Source organism: Thamnophis elegans, chromosome 2 (genome assembly GCF_009769535.1).
Source record: "Thamnophis elegans isolate rThaEle1 chromosome 2, rThaEle1.pri, whole genome shotgun sequence".
Lineage (NCBI taxonomy): Eukaryota > Metazoa > Chordata > Lepidosauria > Squamata > Colubridae > Thamnophis > Thamnophis elegans.
The window spans coordinates 59,549,600-59,573,133 of record NC_045542.1 but is presented as its reverse complement, the minus strand read 5'-3'; the positions used below and the strand labels follow the sequence as shown (position 1 = coordinate 59,573,133).

The window sequence follows — 23,534 nt, the reverse complement described above, 5'->3', positions numbered from 1 at the left end:
AAAAAAAAAATCTTTCTGAAATGCCCCTCCCCCCCAAAAAAATAACTTTCTTTCCAATAGAGGTGGGATTTACATACCTGCCCTGTCCATTTGCAAATATGAGTGCGCTGGCGCATGCGCTCACTTTGCTCACATGCCCCTCATTTGTGCATGTGCACCGCCTTCTGTGCATATGCAGTGCTTACGCATTACATTGGGGCGGGTGGGCAGAGCCTCCTGCAGCCGCTGCTACAAGTTCACACGAACCGGAGCGAAGCGGATGAATACCATCTCTGCTTTCCAAGTAAAAATATACCTATATTTACAAGGCAGGCATTAATCATCCTTTATCTATGAGTTTGCAGAAACTGTATATTGCCATTTCATCTTCATTTCAGCTGACTCAGCTACTCCTCTACAATTCAAGCCTTCAAAATGCAGAACAATTATATTACTGATATAATATAACAAGGCAAAACCATGGTTAGCTACAAATTTTAAGAGAGAAGAAGCAGTTTCTTGTTTGTGTCCTATTCCCCTTCAGATTAATAAGAGGACAAAATGTAGAGTCATAAACCCATCGAATTAGAGCTATCATTGAAACCATAAAATCCCAATTTCCTATTCAATGAGAGAGGGCAGAAGATTCTTTGTTTTTCCACTTTTTCTTCTTTAAATATTTCTATATATTTTATGGAGGTCATATTGAATCCTATTTACTAAGCTGTTAAAATGAAAGTGATGAATATCTAATCTGTGGGCTCCAAATAAGGTTTTCTTATTTGAAGTTTAGCCTATTCCTTCCACCTTACTTGCCTTGCAATTAGGTTTGAACAAGGATAAAGTATCCCAAATGTGGAGAAACTCCAACGTTAATGTCAAGCTATTAAGAATTGACATACCTGAATTTATAATTGTAAGAGTTCTAGTTTCAAATGATGTAAATAGGACTTTGCTTTCTTTTAATTCCGTATTATATGTACAACTCCTCTTATTCAGATTGTGTTTTATTATGGATGACATATTGTGAGCTTATCCATAACTTTATCTTGTGATAAAAGAAAAAGACATAAAATAACCCCCAACTAGTGTTACAATATTACAAACAAACCAATCCAGACTTAGCTGGGAATTTACTGAGTCAATATTACTAAGTAATTTTGCTAGCATGCACCTTTAAACATATAATGAGATCTTTTTAGAAAAAAACAGAACAATTATAGATATTGAATATTTATTCAGTATGTAAATACAGCATAGCAATCAAATGAATCTTGAAGTAGTATGGAAATCAGTGACTAATATTCTCTATTTTTCAACATTTTAATGTAATTCTTATGAAGAGAGAAAATGGAAAGATATGAAACATCATTATCCATGATTTCTTTTAGATCACTATACTAACTGAGTCAGTAAGAATTAAAATTAAAATATTAAAAACATTGTGTATGCTTGTGACTTTATTAAATTGATTGTATAAAATTTAGTATTTTATACAATGGTAAAAGCAAACATAAATGTTAACAAAATAAAAAGAATTAAAAAAAAACGGGAGCAGGGTAAGTGACTGAATAAAAAAAAAGACCGAAGAAAGAAAAGTAAGAAAAAAGAATATACATAAAAGATCAGTTCCAATCTTCTTTACAGCAGTTACAAAATATTTACCTTCTATCCTCCTTCAAAGTTAAAGCATAATTCTTTTCTTCCCATATCTTCCCTTTCTAATCATCAACTCCATAAATCACCACTTCATTGTTTTTCAGTTTTCAGCGAAAAGTTCATAAAGAGTTCCCAGTCACTCATAATTGTACTTGTCTTCTCTCTGATCAAACAAGTAAGTTTTGCCATTTCTGCAAATTCATCGTCTTCACTAACCACTCCTCTATCGTGGATAAAATCTTTCCAACTTTGTACATATACTTATCTACTTATCTGCAGTTACTATGCACAAAAATGATCTTCCAAAAGTCTTTTCCAGTTGGCTATCCGTAAGTTCCAACAGCCAATACACTGTTTTTGACAATTTGGCACAAGGTAATCAATAATAGTTTCCTAAAAGGGAACAGCATAATCAGTACATATGTGGCATATTGTAGCCATTTACAATCTGGCATACTCCAGATATGTGTAATATCCTGAATTCCAAGCCAACATTTGTTTAATTCAAGGCAAAGATAGATGGCTGTATTAGAATGCTATTCATCAGTCCTTAAACCACCAGAGAAGTATATTGTCAGAATATTGGTGAGAGGAAATGCCCACAGCCACCTCTTCAGCTATTCTAATGAAATATGCCATACGGGGAAAATAGAGAAAACATTATTTTAAAACTAGAACACCTGCAGACAACTTTAAGCTGGCTTAGATGTAGGCAGAGAAGAAAATGAAAGCAGTATTTTGAATATCTGTCAGAATTAATACTGGGGCAGGTTCATTTAAGAAAACATGAGGATGAACTGTTTTTGAAATAATTAGTTGTGCACTATTTGATAATCATAGTGTGCAATTATTACAAGCCCACTGCAAGGTTTTGTGAGGAAGCAGATGTATACCACACAAATTTAACACTGTCTTCTAGGTAACCATTCTGATGCATTACATTTCAAGCAACAGGTACCAAACAGGGAATCACTTACTAAGAATGATTGTGCATGACAGTTATTTTAAAAGGCTTTGCATTACAGCAAGAGAAGGTCTGCGAAATTCTGTACCAAAATGGTTCCAGTGATTTATATAATTAAATAACATATAAAGAGTATTACGTTTCTCAAAACCTGGAGCCTTGGGGATTTTGCTGTGATATGCAGAGAAGAAAGAACTACTAAATCCACCAAACATCATAGCAATTGCAAGTTCAAATTCTGAATGGCCATAGAAACAAGATGGATCAAAGACAATTGGTCCATAGTCATCTTCAGCTACATTTCCTGACCACAGGTCACCATGAACAAGTGCAGGAATTATTTCCAAATCATGAAACATTTCTGGAATCTTGGGCTGTTAAAAAATCATAAAAACACATAGCTTGAAAAGTGGCCAAAGATTTTATTTTTACTGAGGAAATTACAGGGCAAATAGCAGAATATACATACAGATTCTAAATGTTATTTTTAATTTTTTAACCTTAGTTTTACAAACTGGATATATTACAAATTTTGTTGCTTTTAGTGGCAGCGTTGGGTTTCTCACTATGACTTAGCCTAATAAGATGAAATAGATAGGGTTGGATTTTTTTTTAATACTTGGGACAATGTAGTTTCCTTTGAGTATCTTTTATCTGATTTCAGAATGTTTTTTGATTCAGTATCTTTTATTTGATTTCAGAATGTTTTTAGATCACAGGCTATTGAGAGACAGAGAGAGTATGAGCAAAAGAAAGAACAAAATCAGTTTTTTTTAAAAAAAATGCAAATAATATCAAAGTTAGTACAGTTGTATGAAATGCAGTTCCATATTATGAATGGAACAGGATGATTAGGTAAAGATGGCAGGGTTGAAGAACTAAAAGGAAACTGACACTAGGTTCAAACATAACACTTCAATATTGTTCCATTAAAATTAACTAACTGACTGACTTTATATAATATTTCATATCATCATGATTTACATTTCCCAAAGACTGAATTCACCCATATGGAAAGTCAGCAACAAGTCACATAATGGCTTAGGACAGTGTGGTCTCAAACATCACAAAAGTTTAGGATAGTCCAAGTTTGGGCTCTCCTTTCAGTTAAGAAGTTTCAGTTCTGATTTATCTACACCCATTTCTTATATTTCATTTTTATGATGGGGCTGAAAGGAAATAAAAATTACATCCAAGTCATCCCAAAAGGATTGTATAGCAATCAAATCGTAGCTAGAAAAAAGAGCAGCAGATAAATGAAACTATAAATAGATCTTTTTCTTGGGAAAAAATATCATTGCTATAAAAAATGCTGGTAGAATTATTACAGTCAGAAATGGTCAATTGAATTTTAGCTTTTGCAGAGGCAAGTACTCTGATATTTTCATTTGCTTTAATGTAACATTCTAACATGTTCTTCCTACCTTTAGCTGTTCCCACAACTCTCTTGCTGTTCTGTCTCCATAATCTCTTTCTATTAAATCCATTTGGGCTTGGAGGCGGTGTCGAATAAAAAAAGTAGGCCAGTCATTCTGCCATTCATTGACCTGCAAAATAAAACTAGTGGAAAAATGATGCTATGAACTTATCAACTACAATATAACATCCCCTTCTTTGAACACTTTTGTGGCAATGGCAAAATTCCAGTCACAATGTCCCTTAGCAAAACATGAATAAAAAAATTCCATACTCTGTTTACAAAAAATATATATATTGTATGGCCAGTTAAGATGCTAGAAGTAATGTTGGGCTTTAGATGCAGTTCACAAAACAAAATGATTGCAACTACAGTATTTTTCGGAGTATAAGACGCACCTGAGTATAAGATGCACCAAGGTTTTGAAGAGGCAATTTTTTTAAAAAAAGTAGGTAGATAGATAGAGGGAGGGAGAGAGAGAGAAATACAGTAGGTAGGAAGAGAGAGTGTGAGTAGCTAGGTAGGTAGGTAGATAAAGGGATAGAAAGAGAGAAAGTAGGTAGGTAGGTAGGTAGGTGGAGGGATAGAGAGAGAGAGAGAAATACAATAGACAGGGAGAGAGAGAGTAGGTAGGTAGGTAGATAAGTAGGTAGATAAAGGGATAGAGAGAAATAGAGAGAGAGAGAAATGCAGTAGGTAGGGAGAAAGAGAGTGTGTAGGTAGGTAAGTAGGTAGGTAGGTAGGTAGGTAGGGGGATAGAGAGAGAGAAATAGAGATAGAGAGAAATACAGTAGATAGGTAGGTGTTTCTGCTGGCACAGCACTTAATCAATGTAATTCTCATCAATCAGTTAAAGAGCTTTTCCAAAAGAAAAAAAAAGTTTTTTTCACTCTGCAAACCTCCCAAAAACGGCCCGATTTTCACAAAAATGGACCCATTTCCCCCCTGCCAAAAAAAGGCATGATTAGCCTTGGGGTGGGGGGGCTTGCAGAGTGCTCCCGGGGGGAGCAAAAATGAGCAAAAAATGGCCTGTTTTTTGCAAAATGTGCCCATTTTTTGTCAAAACAATTACATGCATGAAGGCTTATAGAGTGCTGCTGGAGGCTATGGGGGCAAAAAATGGGCCATTTATTGCTGATTTCTGCCCTCCCCAGCCCCCCAGGAGCTCTCTGAAAGCTTCCTAAAGATTCTGCACGGCCATGTTGGTGAAAGGGGCAGGGTTTCGGAAGGCAAAAAATGCTGTATTCAGTGTATAAGACGCACACAGATTTTCAGCCTCTTTTTTGAGGGAAAAAGGGCAATCTTATACTCCGAAAAATGCAGTATTTAAGAAAAGATTTACACCCTTTTTTCCTTGCACCCACCAGGTATACCTAAATAATTTAAGTTCAGTAATCTAGAAGGAGATGATAGCCTTACAATTAACACTCTTAACATGTTATATATTTTGTTCAAATAATTTACCTGAGTTATATTGCCATAGCAGGTGACCTCATGAAATCCAAATTTATCCACATAATTAGGTTCTGTCTGGCCTACTCCTAGCAAAAGAGAATCACAAAAGTAAGACTGCAAACAGGAAAATAGAAGCACTTATTTTCTCTACTTATTGAGCAACTCATAAATGAATCCTGCTGAGTTCTGAAATAGTTTTCATACTGCAGACTTAGATGGAATACAGATATCTTCATTTTCAACCATTTGTTCAACAACTGTTCCGAAGTTACAACCAGGGACATGCAGTCGGGAGGCAGGAGACGCAGAGCCCCACCACTGTCATCATGAAAAGAAAAAAAAATGTAAAAGGAAAAAGGCGAGAGCTGAGGTCAGGCTGAGCTAGTTGCTGCCAGAGTCACCGTGGATGACTCTGCTTAGTGCTTAACTGTTTAAAAAAGCCTCTAAAAAAGTGCCCTCTACAGGAGGAGGCAGGAGAACGACGTGCGTCATCTAGTCTGTGTGACTTTAGGCGTTTTATGATAACTCAACCAGAGTTAAGCAAGGGTTAAAAGCCGAAAAATTCCTGATGTAGATGAGGCACGTCGTTCTCCTGCCTTCTCCTGTAGAGGGCACTTTTTAGAGGCTTTTTTAAACAGTTAAGCAGAGTCATCCACGGTGACTCTGGCAGCAACTAGCTCAGCCTGACCTCAGCTCTTGCCTTGTTCCTTTTACGTTTTCTTTTCTTTTCATGATGGCAGGCAAGAGCAGAGTTGAAATCCTCTCTGAAACAGCCGGAAAAGGTACGTGTGGGTCGGAGGGAGGGGGAGGAATTCAAACTTCATCCTCCTGGTGTGGGGCTTTGGGCAAAGGCTGGAGGGAAGTGCTTTCCTTCCCCAAGTGTAGTTTGATTGCAGGCAGAGCCATGTTGTCTTTTCAAACCTGTAATCAGTGAAACTGGGCTGGATCCTTCCGGGGCTGGGGAAAAGTATGTGCTTCAGTATGGCTCTTTGACTGGCTTCCTGCCTCCTCCTGTGGTCTCCCTGACTCCCTCCAATCCAACTTTGTGTGTGTGTGTGTGTGTTTGAGAGGGGGGAGGGAGGGAGAGAGGGAGGAAGGAGGGAAGGGAGAAGAAAAAGAAAGAAGGAAACTTATTTAGCAAAGGAGAAAAACAAATGCTGTCGCTTTAAATTGGAACTGAGCATGCCTGGCTGTGGAATTCTGGGAGTTGAAGTCCACAAGTCTAAAAAAATTGCTGCCTCACCAGCCATAAACCTCACCGCACGTCACTGGTTACAACAGCACTAAAAATTAGAGTTATGACCAGTCCTCTATGTTGCCGCCTTCCTGGTGTCCCTGAATTCATGAGATCTGAATTTGGGCACTTGGAAACTGGCACACGTTTACAAAAATTGCAACATGTAATGTGACCACCATCCATTTGCAAATCAATATAATGTGACATTGTACTTAACCCACAATGATTCACTTAATAGGAGGAACTAATGAACTGATGTCATCAGGCAGCTGCAATCATGTGAGGTTACACTTATGAACACATCACTTGGCAACATAATTGCCAGTCTCAACTAGATGGTAAGGGAGAACGGAGGGCTCCTTGATGCTCTCTGAGCTTGGTTCTTTTTTGCAGACATTTCATTTTCCAACCTAGGTAATATCATCAATTCTAAGGCTAGCAACTAGCACTGATGATGTTACATAGTTTGGGTAATGGAACATCTGCAAGAAAGCAACCTAGCTCAGAGAGCACCAAGGATCCCTCATTTCAACTCTGAGCTACTTTGAATCTCCTTTATTGGTAAGTGAGAACTGCCTATATCAGTGATGGTGATGGTGAACCTTGAGTGCCGAAAAGGGAGCGTGCACGCTCATCTGGACCGCAACCTGGAAGAGGAGCTGCCCAGGGGGCATGCACGCGTCGGAAAATCAATTTCCGGTTTCCAGCACGTGCATGCTTGCCAGTTTCTCTTCTGGGTTTCTGGCACACATGCACACAGATGATCAGCTGGCTGGCACACATGCTCAAGCCAGGAAACCGAAGACTAGCTCTTCCAGTTTCTGGCACTGCTGCATGCACAAATGCCATCTTATCGTTGTGCATACATGTGTGCCAGAAACCCAGAAGAGGAACAGGCACACGTGCTATAGGACCTATATAGCAGAAGAATTGAAATTCTTGGACTTAAGTACTATAAAATACATTGGACTTATGCCTAATCGGGCATCTAGGTTCATTTTGCATATATACAAAATTTCAGAATCAATAATGTCAGTTTTCTGACAGAATAGAAGCAAATAGCAATATTATAAAGAAGAAAGAAAAGAGAGGCATAATATTAATTTATTATATGTATATATTTCAATATCTTTGGAACCATGAGCTCTAATAATTACATCAACTTCCATTTAAGTTAAGAGCTGCAGTGGCGCAGTGGTTAGAATGCAGTACTGCAGGCTATTTCTGCTGACTATCAACTGCCTGCAATTTGGCAGTTCAAATCTCACCAGGCTCAAGGTTGACTCAGCCTTCCATCCTTCCGGGGTGGGTAAAATGAGGACCCAGACTGTTGGGGACAATATGCAGACTCTGTAAACCGCTTAGAGAGGGCTATAAAGCACTGTGAAGTGGTATATAAGTCTAAATGCTATTGCTAAGTGCTAACATTGTGCTTGAAATCTGTTAATTATAAGTAACTCCTAGTTCATAACAACTATACTGTACCAATTGTTTGTTCTTTTTTCCTTAGCTTTTCTCCATTTTCTTTATTGTAAAGGTGAAGATCTGCCATTTGTTCTCCAAGTTTTGCTGAATATCTAGAAGGAGAAGAAACAAAGTCCGATATTATGGACGATGTGATTTCAATTCAGCCTGAACAGAGATTTTATACACATGAATGCCCACAAATATATAATTTAGAAAATAACTATATCTGCACAATACATTAGCCTATGGTTACCCTATCAATAGGTTATTACTCATAAGCAATCAGTGTAAGTTTACTGTTATTACAAAAATTCTATCCTTAAGAGTCTTGTCTCTTGATAGGAGTTTCAGGAGACTTAACTTTCCACCACCCCTCTCCCCCAAGAAAATGTGAAAATCCTGATCCCTGAAATTATTTTGCTCCCAGCGAGACACTGTTTCCTGGTAGTAACATGCAGGCAGTTTCAGAACGCCACTGTAAAAGAAAAGAAGAGGGATGTTAATTCAGAGAAGCAACATCCTAAAAGGGAGTCTTTTACATACTTGTTGAGGCTTCTCATTTTTATGAACTCCATGGCAAATGCGGCTCCACCTCCAGGAAAATCCATCACTTTAATTGGCTGAGGAACCCGTATGGTGTTAGTTTTCTGAATTTCTCTTAAACTTGCCATTTCACCTTCAAACATAATCCTAGCCTGGTCAGAAAGAAGATTATAATTTAATGAACATTTGGTTGCATGTTAGGATTTTGCAGGACAGAAAAAAAGAGTTCTTCTGATTTGTGTATGAAGAATTCAGTTAATTCTTTAAATATAGATATGAACCTGTTGTATCCCCAAAACAAAATAAATATACATCAAATATCCAGGTGAAAGAAGCATTGCTCAGTAAACACCTAAGAAATAGGTGCCCATAGACCCCTTATTTGGGACACACTAGGCTCTCAGTTCATTCTAGTTGTTTTAGATTCATCCAATTCACAAACATGAACAAAATAAATAAACATGAAATCAGAGCACACGGCTAAAGAATGTTCCTGTCTCCAGAGCATCTTTATTCCAAAAAATATATATGTGGCCCAAACAAGCATTCTTAGAAAATAAGATAACTGTAACCCATTTTTTTTATTGGAAATGTCCCACAAAAGGAAGCCAGAGAACTAAATTAGAGTAGACAACCTGGGATCCATTGGGTTTCCCCCCCACATATAATATTGGCTTCCTCTGCCCTCACAACTCTCGTACTCGACTTGAAACTGCTTGCCAATATGCTTGGAGAAAAGGGTGAGGCAGAAAATGGGTTCTGGCTTGTCCTTCCCTCCAATGAGGAAGAAAGTTCAGCTATCAATCACGAATGCCCACACCTCGCAAGTAGTCCTATTCTTGCAGACATCCAAGTGTTTCCTTCATTCTTCCTTCACCAACCATTAAGGTAAAGGTTCCCCTCACATATATGTGCTAGTCGTTCCCGACTCTAGGGGACAGTGCTCATGTCCGTTTCAAAGCTGAAGAGCCAGCGCTGTCTGAAGATGTCTCCGTGGTCATGTGGTCGGCATGACAATGCCCAAGGTGCACGGAACGCTGTTACTTTCCCACCAAAGGTGGACCCTATTTTCCTACTTCCATTTTTACATGCTTTCAAACTGCTAGGCTGGCAGCTGGGACAAGTAACGGGAGCTCACTTAGCTCACTCACAGTTTAAACCACCAAACTGCTGATCTTCCTGATCGACAAGCTCAGCGTCTTAGCCACTGAGCCATCGCATCCCTTCACCATCTATTAATAGATTTCAAATTTCAGCTGCAGGTCCAAAGGACATTGGCCACTCACAATCACCTTGCTACCAATCACTTAGACACAGGCATCACAGGAAGATAGAACAGAGGGTAGGAAAGAGACCCATTTCCCTTTCACCATGCGGCCACTGGTTTCTGGGAAATGCAATTGGATGGTGGGGATGGTTCTAAAGTGTCACAACTTTGCCAAATTTCAATCCCATGGGAATCATAGGTTCCAAATTTTGGATGAATTCTGAAAGTTAGTTCATCTGAGGTACATTAGTTGAAAGAATGTTGTTCTTTGTTGCAATGTTTAGCCCAATTGAGAATTACAAACTATCAAACAGACATAAGATGGTAGCATATTGATGGGATGAGGAGCAATCCTGAATTTGCCCTTTCATAAAAGTGTGATTTGTGAGTCTTTATGAAAATTCTGACAGCACCTTCCTAATATGCACATCAACCCAAGTTTTTTCATCCCTGCAATGGAAGAATTATTAACTCGTCTTAATAAAATAGTAGAAAACATTTGTTAGCAGATGAATAAATTTGGATATACTGGTTATCAACTAGACTGTCCTTTGGAATGGGAACATGCAAGGTAAATATATACTGTATATGTATGTGTGTGTGTGTGTGTGTGTGTGTGTGTGTGTGTGTGTGTATGTATATATATATATATATGTATATGTATATGTATATGTATATGTATATGTATATGTATATGTATATGTATATTCACCCACTAGGACACTCTGGCTTAAAAGGAATACAATCACCATTAAAATGTGCAAAATCAAATTATTTTTTTAAAAAAACCAAATGCTAATGATAACATTTTGTAAAAGATAAAATGTTTTTTTATATTTGCTTCATATAAGAAATGAAATTTCTTTTTTTTTCAGAGAAAATAATTAGCATTTGACTTTATTGATGGATTTTATTGTAATTTTGATTGTCCTGAGTTGCCAAGGGTTGTTAGATGAGACAGCACTCAAGCTTATTATTTATGCAAATTCCCAGTATTGAAAGTGCTTTGAAAGAAGGTCAAGGCAGGAGATCGGTTTCCATCATCATAAAAAATAAAGTGCAGGTGCCAAAATTTAATCAAATGTTTGCTTTACTTGGTTTAATCGCATTAATTGGCCAGCGAGACTCAGTGGGTGATTCCATGAGGATTGGAGAAGAGCTAATTAGATAATTAGTGCAAATTTCCAGGACTGCTCCTGCTGATTTCACGAACCATATATTCCTCCCTAGCCCCCCCCTCACTCACTCCACACCCCCCCCAACAGATGCTGATCAAGCTGCGCAGAAAATCGAAACGCCCCTTAAACGGAATTCGCTTCGCCCATTCTGTGCACCCTTCTTGCAAGCGGCGGGGAGCAAAACAAACAGCTGCGTCACAAGGTGTCTATCGCCGCCGCTACCAGCTGACTGCCCTCCCAGTCCCCGAGCTTTCCTAGTTGCAGTATTTTAAGTAGCTAACAGAGCTATCACCACAGTATCGTCAACCTGGGGCTTGTTGTGGCTTTTAACAAACACTCGTCCTCCGTCGGTCTCGTAGGCTTGTCCTTGGCATATGTAACCTCCTCTTGAGCCACCCAAGAGCTTCAAAACGGTGGTTTTTAGTTCAGATTTTAGTAGGTTTTCCATGGTTGTGAAATGCCGCCTGTCGCTTTAGGATTCTCGCCTTCGGTCACCAGCTCACGTTCGTATTACGGCTCTTTTTATCTCTTTGCGGCCAAACGTAAATAGAAACGCAAGAAAAATCAAATATAGCGTGACTTTGACGGGGCGGGCGCGAAGGACGGGGAGGGAGCATAGGGGGACTCAGTTAGTGGGCGCTGCAGGACTGACGGTTGCTTCTGCAAGATAGCGCTGTTCTCGTTCAAAGGAAAGCAGGACGGCCGTAGGCTTGAAAAGCAAGTTAAAAAGAAAAACAGCCGTTCTTGTGGGCTGTTAAAGCCGCTAACGAGGGGAAGTCGGAGGGCCTCTGGAAGCCCTGCGAAACCGCTTGATCATTCTAGTTCGCCAATGTTACGTTTTTGGCGGCGCTTTTTTTAGCTCTTCTCCTAATTTGAAATTAGATTATACAATACAATAATACAATACAATAGCAGAGTTGGAAGGGAACTTGGAGGTCTTCTAGTCCAATCCCCTGCCTAGGCAGGAAAACTTATACCGTTTCAGAGAAATGGCTATCCTAAGGTGACCAGATTTTCAGATTGGTAAAGAGGGACACCTTTGACCGGGGGTGGCGGTTGATTAAAAAATTTATACGGAGCAACAAAAATTTTCATACAACGCAAAAACAGTATTGTAATATTTTTTTTATTTCAATATAACTACAATTTACAAATATAAATTGTAACTGTTGCCAAACATCAAAATTTTGATCGCGTGACCATGAGGATGCTGCAACGGTCGCTAAGTGTGAAAATGGTCGCTAAGTGTGAAAAATGGTCATCAGTCACTTTTTTCAATGCCATTGTAACTTTGGTCACTATATCACCTTTCTTGCCACAGTTCTTAAGTGAATAACTGAGCTGATAAGTTAGTAACATAAGTGAATCTGGTTTCCCCATTTGACTTTGTCAAAAGGCAATTAAAATGACCCCAGGACACTGAAATCATCATAAATACGAATCTGTTGCCAAACATCAAAATTTTGATCGCATGACCATGAGGATGCTGCAATGGTCGCTAAGTGAAAATGGTCACTAAGTGTGAAAATGGTCATCAGTCACTTTTTTCAATGCCATTGTAACTTTGGTCACTATACCACCTTTCTTGCCACAGTTCTTAAGTAAATAACTGCAGCTGGTATTTTGTATTTTGGATAGAATCTTTTTTTAAATAGCCTAAGACAATTTAAAAAAAGTATCCACACAGAATAAATTGAAGTAAAACATTTCAAAGTATTGTGCATAGAATTTTTAAAAGTGGTTTCACTTCAATTTATTTTGGATAGAATCTTTTTTTAAATAGTCTAAGACAATTTAAAAAAATTAAATTTATCCACACAGAATAAAACTATTTTAAAAAATCCTATGCACAATAAATAAAATATTATTTTAAAATACATTAAAAAAATAAAAGAAAAAAACCCAGCTCACTTACCAGCAGGCACAAGTGAGCATTCCAAGTCAATCCAGAATGATGTAGATGTTAATACAAAGAACTGAGCAAATGAAAATGGTGAAATTAGTTAGGAAAATATTTTTCAAAGAAACTTTGCCACCATTTTTTCCACACAAGTCAACCTCCAGCCTCCGTGCCCCTCCCCTCCGGAAAATCCAGGAAGGAACACTCACTACCTCTCTAGCCAAGTATTTCCTGGAGCTCTATGGTACTGGGTCATCTTTTCTTATAAAAGTGAGTAAAACGGGCAGGAGGGGGTCCGTTTTCTTGCTTTAAAGTTTTAATATCTTCAATGAAAGTACTGAGACAGAGAGAGAGAGAGGTTAGACAGAGTGTCTTTTGTCTTGCCCCGGTTAGGATTTCTTAAGCAAATCCACTGGGCTTTCAACATGAAGCCAGAAAATCGGGAGTTTTTTAAAACGCCCTGGGACATGGGACAAATTGTTATAAATTGTGACTGTCAGGCTGAAATCGGGATGTCTGGTCACCTAAGGCTATCCAACATCTTCTTAAAGACTTCCAGTGTTGGGGCATTCACAACTTCTGGAGGCAAGCTGTTCACTGTCAGGAAATTTATCCTCAATTCTAGGTTGCTTCTCTCCTTGATTAGTTTCCACCCATTGCTTCTTGTTCTACCCTCAGGTGCCTTGGAGAATAGCTTGACTCCCTCTTCTTTCTGGAAACACCTGAGATATTGAAACACTGCTATCATGTCTCCCCGAGTCCTTCTTTTCATTAAACTAGAGATACCCAGTTCCTGCAACCGTTCTTCATATGTTTTAGTCTCCAGTCCCCTAATCATCTTTGTTGCTCTTCTCTGCACTCTTTCTAGAGTCTCCACATCTTTCTTACATCGTGGTGACCAAAACTGAATACAATATTCCAAGTGTGGCCTTACCAAGGAATTATAAAGTGCTATTAACACCACGTGATCTTGATTCTATCCCTCTGTTTATGTAGCCTAGAAGTGTGTTGGCTTTTTTGGCAGCTGCTGCACTCTGCTGACTCATATTTAAATGGTTGTCCACTAGGACTCCAAGATGCCTCTCACAGTTACTACTATTGAGCAAGGTACCACCTATACTGTATCTATGCATTTCATTTTTTCACACTATAATAGCCAGCTAGCTGCTAGATTTAGACTTAGAATAACTTTATTGTCACTTGAAATGTACACTAATCGGCATACATTAAAATAAAATTTCATTGCACATACAGTTCTCAAAGGGTCACCACCTCCAATATACACTACATAAACATGACAAAATAAATAAATACAAAAGTATACCTGCATATACCCACATGTATTATATGACACACAGAAACAACATAGTTCGGATATGTGTGTGTGTGTGTGTGTGTGTGTGTGTATGTATGTACGAGGGGGAAGCACACTTCAATTTAAAGTGCAGCAAAGGTTTTATGAGATAGAGGGTTGCAAGATGGACTACGATGTGAAAGATGCTGGTATTAAGAGGTTGTCTCTCTGAAATTTTCTGCATCTAGAATTAATAAAAGCTGGATTTGGTTTTATTGACTCTCAAGTGAAAATATTTCCTTTTCAATATTAGATGGTAGAGTTGTCATTATACAGGGGGACAAGCAATCAGAAGCCCCAAGACTGAGCCTGGGTAGCTGGGCCATTTGAAATAAGGCTGCCCATTTATAATATACTTAAATATGATCCAGCAGTGTGCTGCAGCTGTCCAAAAAGCCAATGAAGTCATAGGCTGCATTAACAGGGATAGAATCAAGATGACCCAAAGTATTGTACCACTTTATAATGTCTTGGTAATGACTTGGAATATTGTATCCAGTTTTGGGCATCCTAATATAACAAAGATGTTGAGACTCTAGAAAGAGTGCCGAGAAGAGCAACAAGGATGATTAGGGGGATGGAGGTTAAAACAAATGAAAAATGTTTGCAGGAATTGGTATCTAGTTTAACAAAAAGAAGGACTGGGGTTGACAAGATAGCAATATTGATGTGTTGGAACACATATTTGAGGGGCTGCCGCAGAGAAGAGGGGGCCAACCACAGTTGGGTTGTTCCTGGTTCAGGAACCGGTAGCGGTGGTGGGAGACTCCGCCCATCTGTCTGGATGCTTCTGCGCACGCAAGCGAATCAGTCGCAAAAAAAAATGGAAACCCACCACCACCAACCTATTCTCCTAAGCATCTGAAAGTAGAACCAAAATAAAGGAAAGGAAAGGAAAGGGAGAAAAGGAGAAAAGAAAAGGAAAAGTTTTATTTTAATCTCCAAGCCAAGATGCTGTGTTCTGATTGGGATGGAACAAGAAGGCAACAGTAATATTCTTCACTGCATCCTTTCCACCTTCATTTTCCAAACTCAGCACTAGTTTTGAGTGGAAAACTGAAGCCCCAGAATTGCCCATCTGGAGATCACATCAATGGATATATTGTCTTTTGAGTGTTGCAGCTGACTTGCCTCTATTTGAAAAGCCATTTGATTGCAGGGGGGTGGGGGTGAGGGTGTAATCTATTTCCTTTGCAACAGCTCCCATTCAGAATCAGCCTGCCCTTAACTGCATACAGTAGCTACTTTTTAGTCTCTTTTCCTGTCACTAGAATGTGCCAGAATAATAGAAGAATGTGATGGAACATTTTTTAAAAAGGATAAATGTTAAGAAAAAATACATGTATACAACTACAGTGTAGTTGGAGAACATCTAAAATCATTTACATACTAAAAGCTCACTCAAACAAATTCTAAAAAAAAAAAGTTTCCAAAAGGGGAAGGGAGATATCCTTGATACTGACTGATCCAACAGCCAGTTAGAATGTGCTTATATGCTACACTAAATCACTGTTTATATGTTGTCTCAAGTACCATGCTTTGTGTTAATTTGAAAGTGTCACTCTGTCCTTTTTAATCTATGCCTAGCATATTGCCCAATTCATTTAAACACTGTAAACATTCACATTAGAGTCATCTAAATCCCAATTGTCTGGTGCTTAGCCAAATTTAAAGAGTTATCCAAAGAAGATCAATTCTCTGTGGAATTTCCCAAGAGAGAAAGTATCCATAAGTAAATGTGGCTTAAGCGTATTAAGTGCGTATTAAGATTAGTTTATGTATTCAAAACTAATTGTAGGGTTTTTTAAAAAAAGTTTAAAAGTTTTTAACAAGATGTCCTGGTATGTCAGAGATCTCAGGAGCTGAAAGTGCTGCTAGTCTATACAGTATTATTAATAAATGTTGTAATTGTAAATGTTGCCTTGGATTATATTTGATAGATAATTATTGTTCCTTAACACAGGAGTATATTAAAAATTCATCTTCATCATATATGATCCAAAATCAATATTTCTGCTTACATACCTTCTTCCCTGGCTTCAGCTGATAAGGAGGAGACCTGTGGCTTGATGGCTAAGACGTTTGCCTAAGATGCAATACAGCACAGGTTCGAATCCCAGTAAGGGTGTGGCTAGCTGATGAGAGCTAAATAGCTTGAAATAGATCTATACTAGTCTCCCTTTATTTATTTATCAGCATAAATATAACAAATGTAACAAAAAGGCAACAGTAAAAAATATTGGGTTTCTGTCTGGATGGTCTCTTGTGACGAGCCGAAGACAGAGAGTGGAAGTGTGACCTTCCTCCCATAATTGGGGCTTACCAGGGGTTGTAACACTAATATATATAGTTACTGAGTTACTATCTAGAAATTTACTCCATTCAGTGCAAAGATGGAATTTATATACCTTATATGGGTGAGTAACCCACATTTTTATCTATTGACATCAATTCTGATTTTGAAAAATTATAGAGAATCCTGCTATTTTGCTGAAGGCATCCATTTTGTGCATCAATATTGGAATATTAGTTTAGAAATAAAAGAATATTGTCTGAAAATAAAACCAATTTGTGTTGAACTCCCCATGTTGTCTAATAGCATTCAGATATTTGTTATCAGTTTTGATATGCAGAAGTTATTAAACGAGTGGAATAAAAAAAACCAAAGCTTTGTATATTGCCTAGGAAATGGGAGAGAGTCTTAATGTCTATAGCAAGAAGGTCAATGGGCTACAAATTATGACATTTAGCAAAAAATTAATTTAGAATGTATTGGATTCCATTATGTTTATAAAAACGAAGTACTGTCAAAAGCAGTTAGAGATGTAATAAGGACAATTTTTTTAAAAAAAAAAATGTTTCTACAAAGTCCTATACTTACCAGGAATAGTGAATTATATAAATATGACTGTGTGACAAGACTAACATTTTCAGAGGGTAATATTCTTTGGAATTATCTACCTAGTACATGGAATTTGACAAACAATGTAAATGAATTCCCTGTGCTCTTTCTATGACTAAAAGACTGATATTGCAGCATTGAAAAGGTAAACCGTAGGCTCTGTCTATTCAATGGATTGAAGGCCTGATTATGCTTGACAATTATGAGCAGATTGCCTATAGATGTGGCCTTTGTATAGACAAGTATAATGAAATATGGGATTCATTTATACATGATATAGTAGGTTAAAATGATAGTCATATAAATGGATTAGAAATATGGAAATATTTGCATCAGATAAGTATATATAGAAGTACAATAGCTGATTACTATAATGAGATGTTCTGCTTTTCCTTTTGTCACCTTTATATTAAATTACTTTTTATGTATTTGTTTTCATTATTAATATTATTATCATCTTTGTGTTTGGCTCTTTACTATTTTGCTAATTAAAAAGCAATATGTTTAAAAAAAGTTTATGTATTTATTTAAGTAGTTAATATGATTGCCAATCCCATGGATACATTTGCACGAGATCAAAACAGATTGTTAAATCATGCTTTGTTGAACAACATATGGAAACTTTGTGTATGGTGACCAGATATACCATTCTCTTTACTGTTTTACGTATAGATAGTCCGGTCTTACCACTGTAATTGAGCCTGGAAATTTTAGTGGTAAGTCATGGCAATCATTAAGTAACGTCATCACATGATCAAATTGATTTTAAAATATTTTTGTGATGTTCATTAAGCTAATGTGGTGGTTGTTAAGCAAATGCCATGGTCATTAAGTGAAGCCAGTGTTGGCAATGCACATTATTTGCCAGAATGTAGACAAAAAAGCAAGTTTCCAGCAAAAAAAAATGTAAAATGTGATAACGTAAACTTTTTAAAATGTCTATCACAACTTCAAATTGTCACTAAGTGACCAACCGTAAATTAAGGAGTGTTTGTAAATGGTTATTTTTATATTGCATTACATTGTAGGCTACTCTGAATCAGACAGACCTGAAGTTACTGGTATTGTACTGTTAGTTATATAATATACAAATTGATATTGAAAGTTCCATAGTAGCTTCCCATTCAAAAACCAATGAAAGGAGAAACAATCAGAGGTGGTATTCAGCAGGTTCTGACCAGTTCTGGAGAACCGGTAGCGGAAATTTTGAGTAGTTTGTAGAACCAGTAAATGCCACCTCTGACTGACCCCACTCCCATCTATTCTCTGTCTCCAGAGTCCCAGCTGATAGGGAGGAAACGGGGATTTTTCAGTAACCTTTTCTTGGAGTGGTGTGGGAATGGAGATTTTACAGTATCCCTCCCCTGCCATGCCCACCAAGCTATGGCACACACACCAATCCATACCCACAAAACCAGTAATAATTTTTTTTGAATCCCACCACTGGAAACAATATCTCCGGTCAAAGCTTAAAACAGCAAACTACCACATATAAACAGCCATCATTTCCCCATGCCCTGATAATATTACCTAACCTGGTAATTAATGAAAGAACTGCAAGGAAAAAGTGCAAGCTCAGAGAACACTAAAAACCCAGGAAGAAAAAAATTTGAAATAGCAAAAATATAAAGTTAATATCAGAATACATTAATCAGGTTTAGGAATAGAAGAGGTTCAGTGAAGAATGAATGGGCACTGAATGCAGATTTAAAACCAAAGTCACCAGTATGAAAGAAATACACTAAGCTGATTTTATGACATAAAAATAATGGATAAGTACCATAGTTTGATGTATAATTTAAACTACAGACTTCATGCATTATACACTATCTCTTCTTTTAGTGATTTCTACTGTATTAACTAAACATTTTTTATTTAAAGCTCAACAGCGATATGTGGGTTTTGATTAAAAAATGGATATAAAACATATCCATAAGCTCCTAATAAGGTATTAAAATATAACAGTTTTATGATAGTTCAGATGTGTTACCTATCTGCCTACATCACTGTACCTATACCTGATTTCTTATCTGTATCATCTATTTCTTATATTCTTTCAAAATGTATAATCATAATATGTTAGAAAAAATGACTTGAGGACTTAGATAGCCCTTTTCGTTCCTGGATGGCAGAAGCCTATGAGCAAAAAATATGATGCTTTGAATACTCTATTATGTCTTGCAAAGGGAGAAAAACATATATTGTAAATATACATATTTCCTTGTAACAGTCGATAGAAGCAAAAGTTGGATTTTGAAGAAACAGGATAATTATTTTTTTTAACTTTTGAACTTTGGTGTTAGAGAAGGTTACTGAGAACACCATGAGCAGCCCCCCCCCAAAAAAAATCAAAACCCCAAATGACTCATTGGTAGTCACTAAAGCTCAAGGCCAATTATACTTAACAATAATAGATAAAATCATTTTTGGTATCTTTATATTTGTGTGTATTTTTGTGTGCCTTTCAATCACTGTTGACTCCTGGCAATTTTCTGCCTAAGTCCTTGCAAAGTTTGCAGAAGTGGGTGTCATTGCCTGTTTCCTAGGTCTGAGGAAAAGTGTCTGGCCCAAAGTCATCCATCTGGCTTCATGCTTAAGGTGGGACTAGAATTCATGGTCTCCCAGTTTCTAATCTGATGCCTCAACCACCACATCAAAGTAGCTCTCACTTGGCATTTAGTTACGGTAATTTAAATTTAAACTGGATTGTATCTAGCATTAAAAAGAAAACAAAGTCTTCCACATTTAACTATAATTTCTCTGAGGCAACCACTTCCAAAATACAGCTAGACCTTGTTCTCTGATGATTTGCATTATCAGAGGTCCCCGATAACCTTTGTTGCAGCAGAGTATTCATTTTTGCATGGAATGAACTTCTCTTGTGAGACAAATGGACTTTAAGATTTGTTAGCAAAAACGTGTCAACTATAAAGAATTACCTAAAGGTCTGTTTACACAGTACGTGGCAGGTCCTGCAAAGAAATATGTATTTTATGAAAACACAGAAAAGGCTAAAAGGAGATTTCTTACTCAAAGGCTAATATACTATTTAGGTAGCCTTTTCCATTACATAGTTGTCCTGTTTCTGAACTTTCAACTAATAGTATTAATTGCAGTGCAGGTTTTAGATGCTGGCCTGGCCACAAAATACTAGGACCTAATGTGATTTCTTAGTTTTTAGTGTAACATACTACGTTAACCCATCCATTATAGTAAAGATCCAAAACTATACAAGCTATAGTTTAAAAAAAAAAGACTTATTTACTGCTATGTCATTTTCAGCTTTCCAGATACATGAAAGCAGTAACCTAAACATACCATTCCTTTTCAGTTGCATGGGAATATGCATTTCTTCTTCATCCTAAAAAATGGTATAGTTTTTAAGAGACATTAAGATACTTTCCTTCTATTCATTTAAATAACATATTAGAAATGCAGTCTTATACATCTCTGCTTAGAAGTAAACATGACTAAATGAGAGAGCTACTTTGGTGTAATGGTTAAGTCATCAGGTTAGAATCCAAGAGACCATGAATTCTAGTTCTGTACAAAGCCAGTTGGGTGATCTTCGCCTAGTTATTCTCAGCCATAGGAAAGAGGCAAGGGCAAACCACCAAGAAAATTGTGAGGTCTCCAGGAATCAGACACAACTGAATGGATGGGGGAAACGAAGTACAAATAAGCTCGATGGGATTTACTCTCAGGTGAATGCAGACAAGGCTGCGCCTCTGTATCTTAACCAAAGTGATGTTTCCAAACGTCATTCCTTTTCCTCAATAATCCCTATGACTCCTAGGCTTGGTCTTCTGTCTCTAATTGTTGCCAGAGTCTTTAGTGACTGAGACATAGGGGCATATAGGGACGGGATTTCTGTTTTAAAGGGACGTCTAGACTTCTTTCTCCAGACACATTCCTTCAGTTTTCCTCCCACTCTGGATTAGGCTGTGTTATCATTAGTACACTGGAGCTCTTTCAAGATCAATAAAAACCACAATGAAAACTGCACTGTGTGTGCCTACGTGCTCCTAAAACTAAAGTGCTTGATAAGTTCTTCAGTGTTCTACTTGTGGGAAGAACATGCTACAGAGTTGCTGGTTTATTTTAAAACATATACTGCACAAATGCCTAGTTTTTCTGGAAACCACTTTTATCAAAGTATGCATTCAGACAGGCAGATTATGAATCACACATTAAAGTTAAGCAGGTAAATTGTTTTAGCAAAGTAAATCCAATAAAATCTTGTCATCTAATGTAGATTTTGAACTCTTTGTTAAGGTATTGACTGTCTCTACCAGTCTTATTTTGGAACTTGCTGTGGAAAGCTATATTCATAATAACAGTGAATTATTGTTCAATAATGAACACGCTTGCCTGAACTGTGTATGTACAAAATACTAAACCATCAGCTAGCCAAGAACATATTAGCTTAGTATATTGGGTGAACCCAGCATAAAAGATTATCTAAAAAATCCTTGGCAGTGAATTAGACTGGACTAGAAATAATTCAATTTTGTTTACAATCTGGATGGGATAAGGCATGCTTAGATTAAATCCTTCCAAGAATTGAGCCACTTGTCATCAGTAAACATGTCAGTAATCCAATGACATCAACCCTAGTAGTTAATCTGGGCTGCTCCATCTCCCCTCCTCAAAACAGAGGGGTTTCACAATTTGGAAATCCTCCTGTATTCCTGTCATGGGCCAGGAAGGTGCTTTTCTCAGCTTTGGCTGATATACCATTTACCAGCCTACCTGGACCAGTATGCTCTGATATCACTGACTCACATTTTGATTGCTACCCAGTTAGTCTTCTAGCACATGTTTTATGTGAGTATTGTTTGGGAAACAATCCAGAAATAGCAACTGGTCAAAAAGGCAGTGACTGCCATGATCAGTCCTGCCAGGCTCAAAGAACACCAATTTTAAAAGTTCTGCATTAACTACCAAGGAGCTGGGTTCAATTCAAAGTGCTGGTTATTACTTTTAAAGCCCTTTCTAATGCAGCAGTGGACTATATAACATCTTACCTGAACTGAATCTGCCTATCTGGTCTAGCAAAGCCTACAGATCATATCTTACTCCAAGAGAAGAACATGGAAGGTAGATTAGATAATACTCAATATTAGCCTCTACCCTTTCAAGATATATGTGATCCTTTGTTAACTTTTCAGAAGCAAAATTGTTCTATTTCAGCATCTTTTTGGGCCCAGTTAATTTGAGTTGTAGTGTCAGTTATGGTTGTTTACCTGGAAATTTTGATTTTTGTTTTATGATCAATTTTTTATTCTTGTATGACACTCAGAGTCCTTTGGAGTTAGGATGAATTCTAAACATAGTTAAATAAATACATAAATATTCATTTATAATAAGTCTCACTGAATTATGTGTATCTGGTGTATATTGGATTGAGAGCTGCCAAAAGTTGGCTGAAAGATTGGCGGCTATACCAAGATGTTTTAAATAAGTAAAATTAAATTGTTTATTTGCTGTTTGTGTTTATGCTGTTTGTGTTTATGTTACCTTGTAACTTAAATCTTAACTGAAAATATCACTGTACCTTCCATGTTAAAATAAAAAAGTGTGGAATATTTGAATGCATTACATTTAAATATAGAACATGAAAAGACATTGTGAGACTCAGCTGCAAATACCCTTGTTACCACTATTACACCATGATTCATATTCATCACCTTCTCTTGTTACATACATTATTCATGATTTTGGAATTATTTGCAGTGTCAAAATCCTTAACTTCTGCTATTAAGTTAAGGAAGCAAATTGATGTGAATTCATAAAGGAACATTGAGATTGATTAAGAAAGTCATATATTTTAAAAAATTTAAAATAATATTGTAATTTGTTGTCATGTGTAGATTGTTTATATAAATATATATAAATATGTGTGTGTGTGTCTGTGTGTATGTATGTATGTGTGTATGTATGTATGTATGTATTTAGTGTTACAATCCAATACAGACTGCTTCCTCCCATATTTGGGCATACCAGGGGTTGTAACACTAAATACATACCTATTTCCCTGGCTCAACTGATAAAGGAGGAGAACCTTGTGGCTTAGTGGTTAACACAACTGCTTAATATGTAATACAGCACAGGTTCATATCCCAGTAAGGGTATGGCTAGCTGATGAGAGCTAAATAGCTTGAAATAGATCTATACTAGTCTCCCTTTATTTATTTATCTGCACAAATGCA

The 23,534-nt window shown here is 37.2% G+C and overlaps 1 protein-coding gene across 2 annotated transcripts; it reads right to left on the bottom strand.

Moving 5' to 3' along the window:
- Positions 1–1,438: 1,438 nt before the first annotated feature.
- On the bottom strand, positions 1,439–11,756 carry LOC116504561 (fructosamine-3-kinase-like). 2 transcript variants are annotated; one of them, XM_032211654.1, is made up of 7 exons: positions 11,474–11,756; positions 8,722–8,873; positions 8,197–8,288; positions 5,484–5,560; positions 4,027–4,149; positions 2,742–2,976; positions 1,439–2,031 (listed from the first exon to the last, which is right to left on the bottom strand). In XM_032211654.1, the coding sequence occupies exons 1-7, from the start codon at positions 11,612–11,614 to the stop codon at positions 2,018–2,020; spliced, it is 834 nt and encodes a 277-aa protein (XP_032067545.1). In that variant the 5' UTR covers positions 11,615–11,756; the 3' UTR covers positions 1,439–2,017. The 2 variants fall into 2 exon arrangements, with proteins under 2 accessions (XP_032067545.1, XP_032067544.1); XM_032211653.1 differs by having other exon boundaries at positions 1,439–2,976.
- Between the last annotated feature and the right edge of the window lie 11,778 nt (positions 11,757–23,534).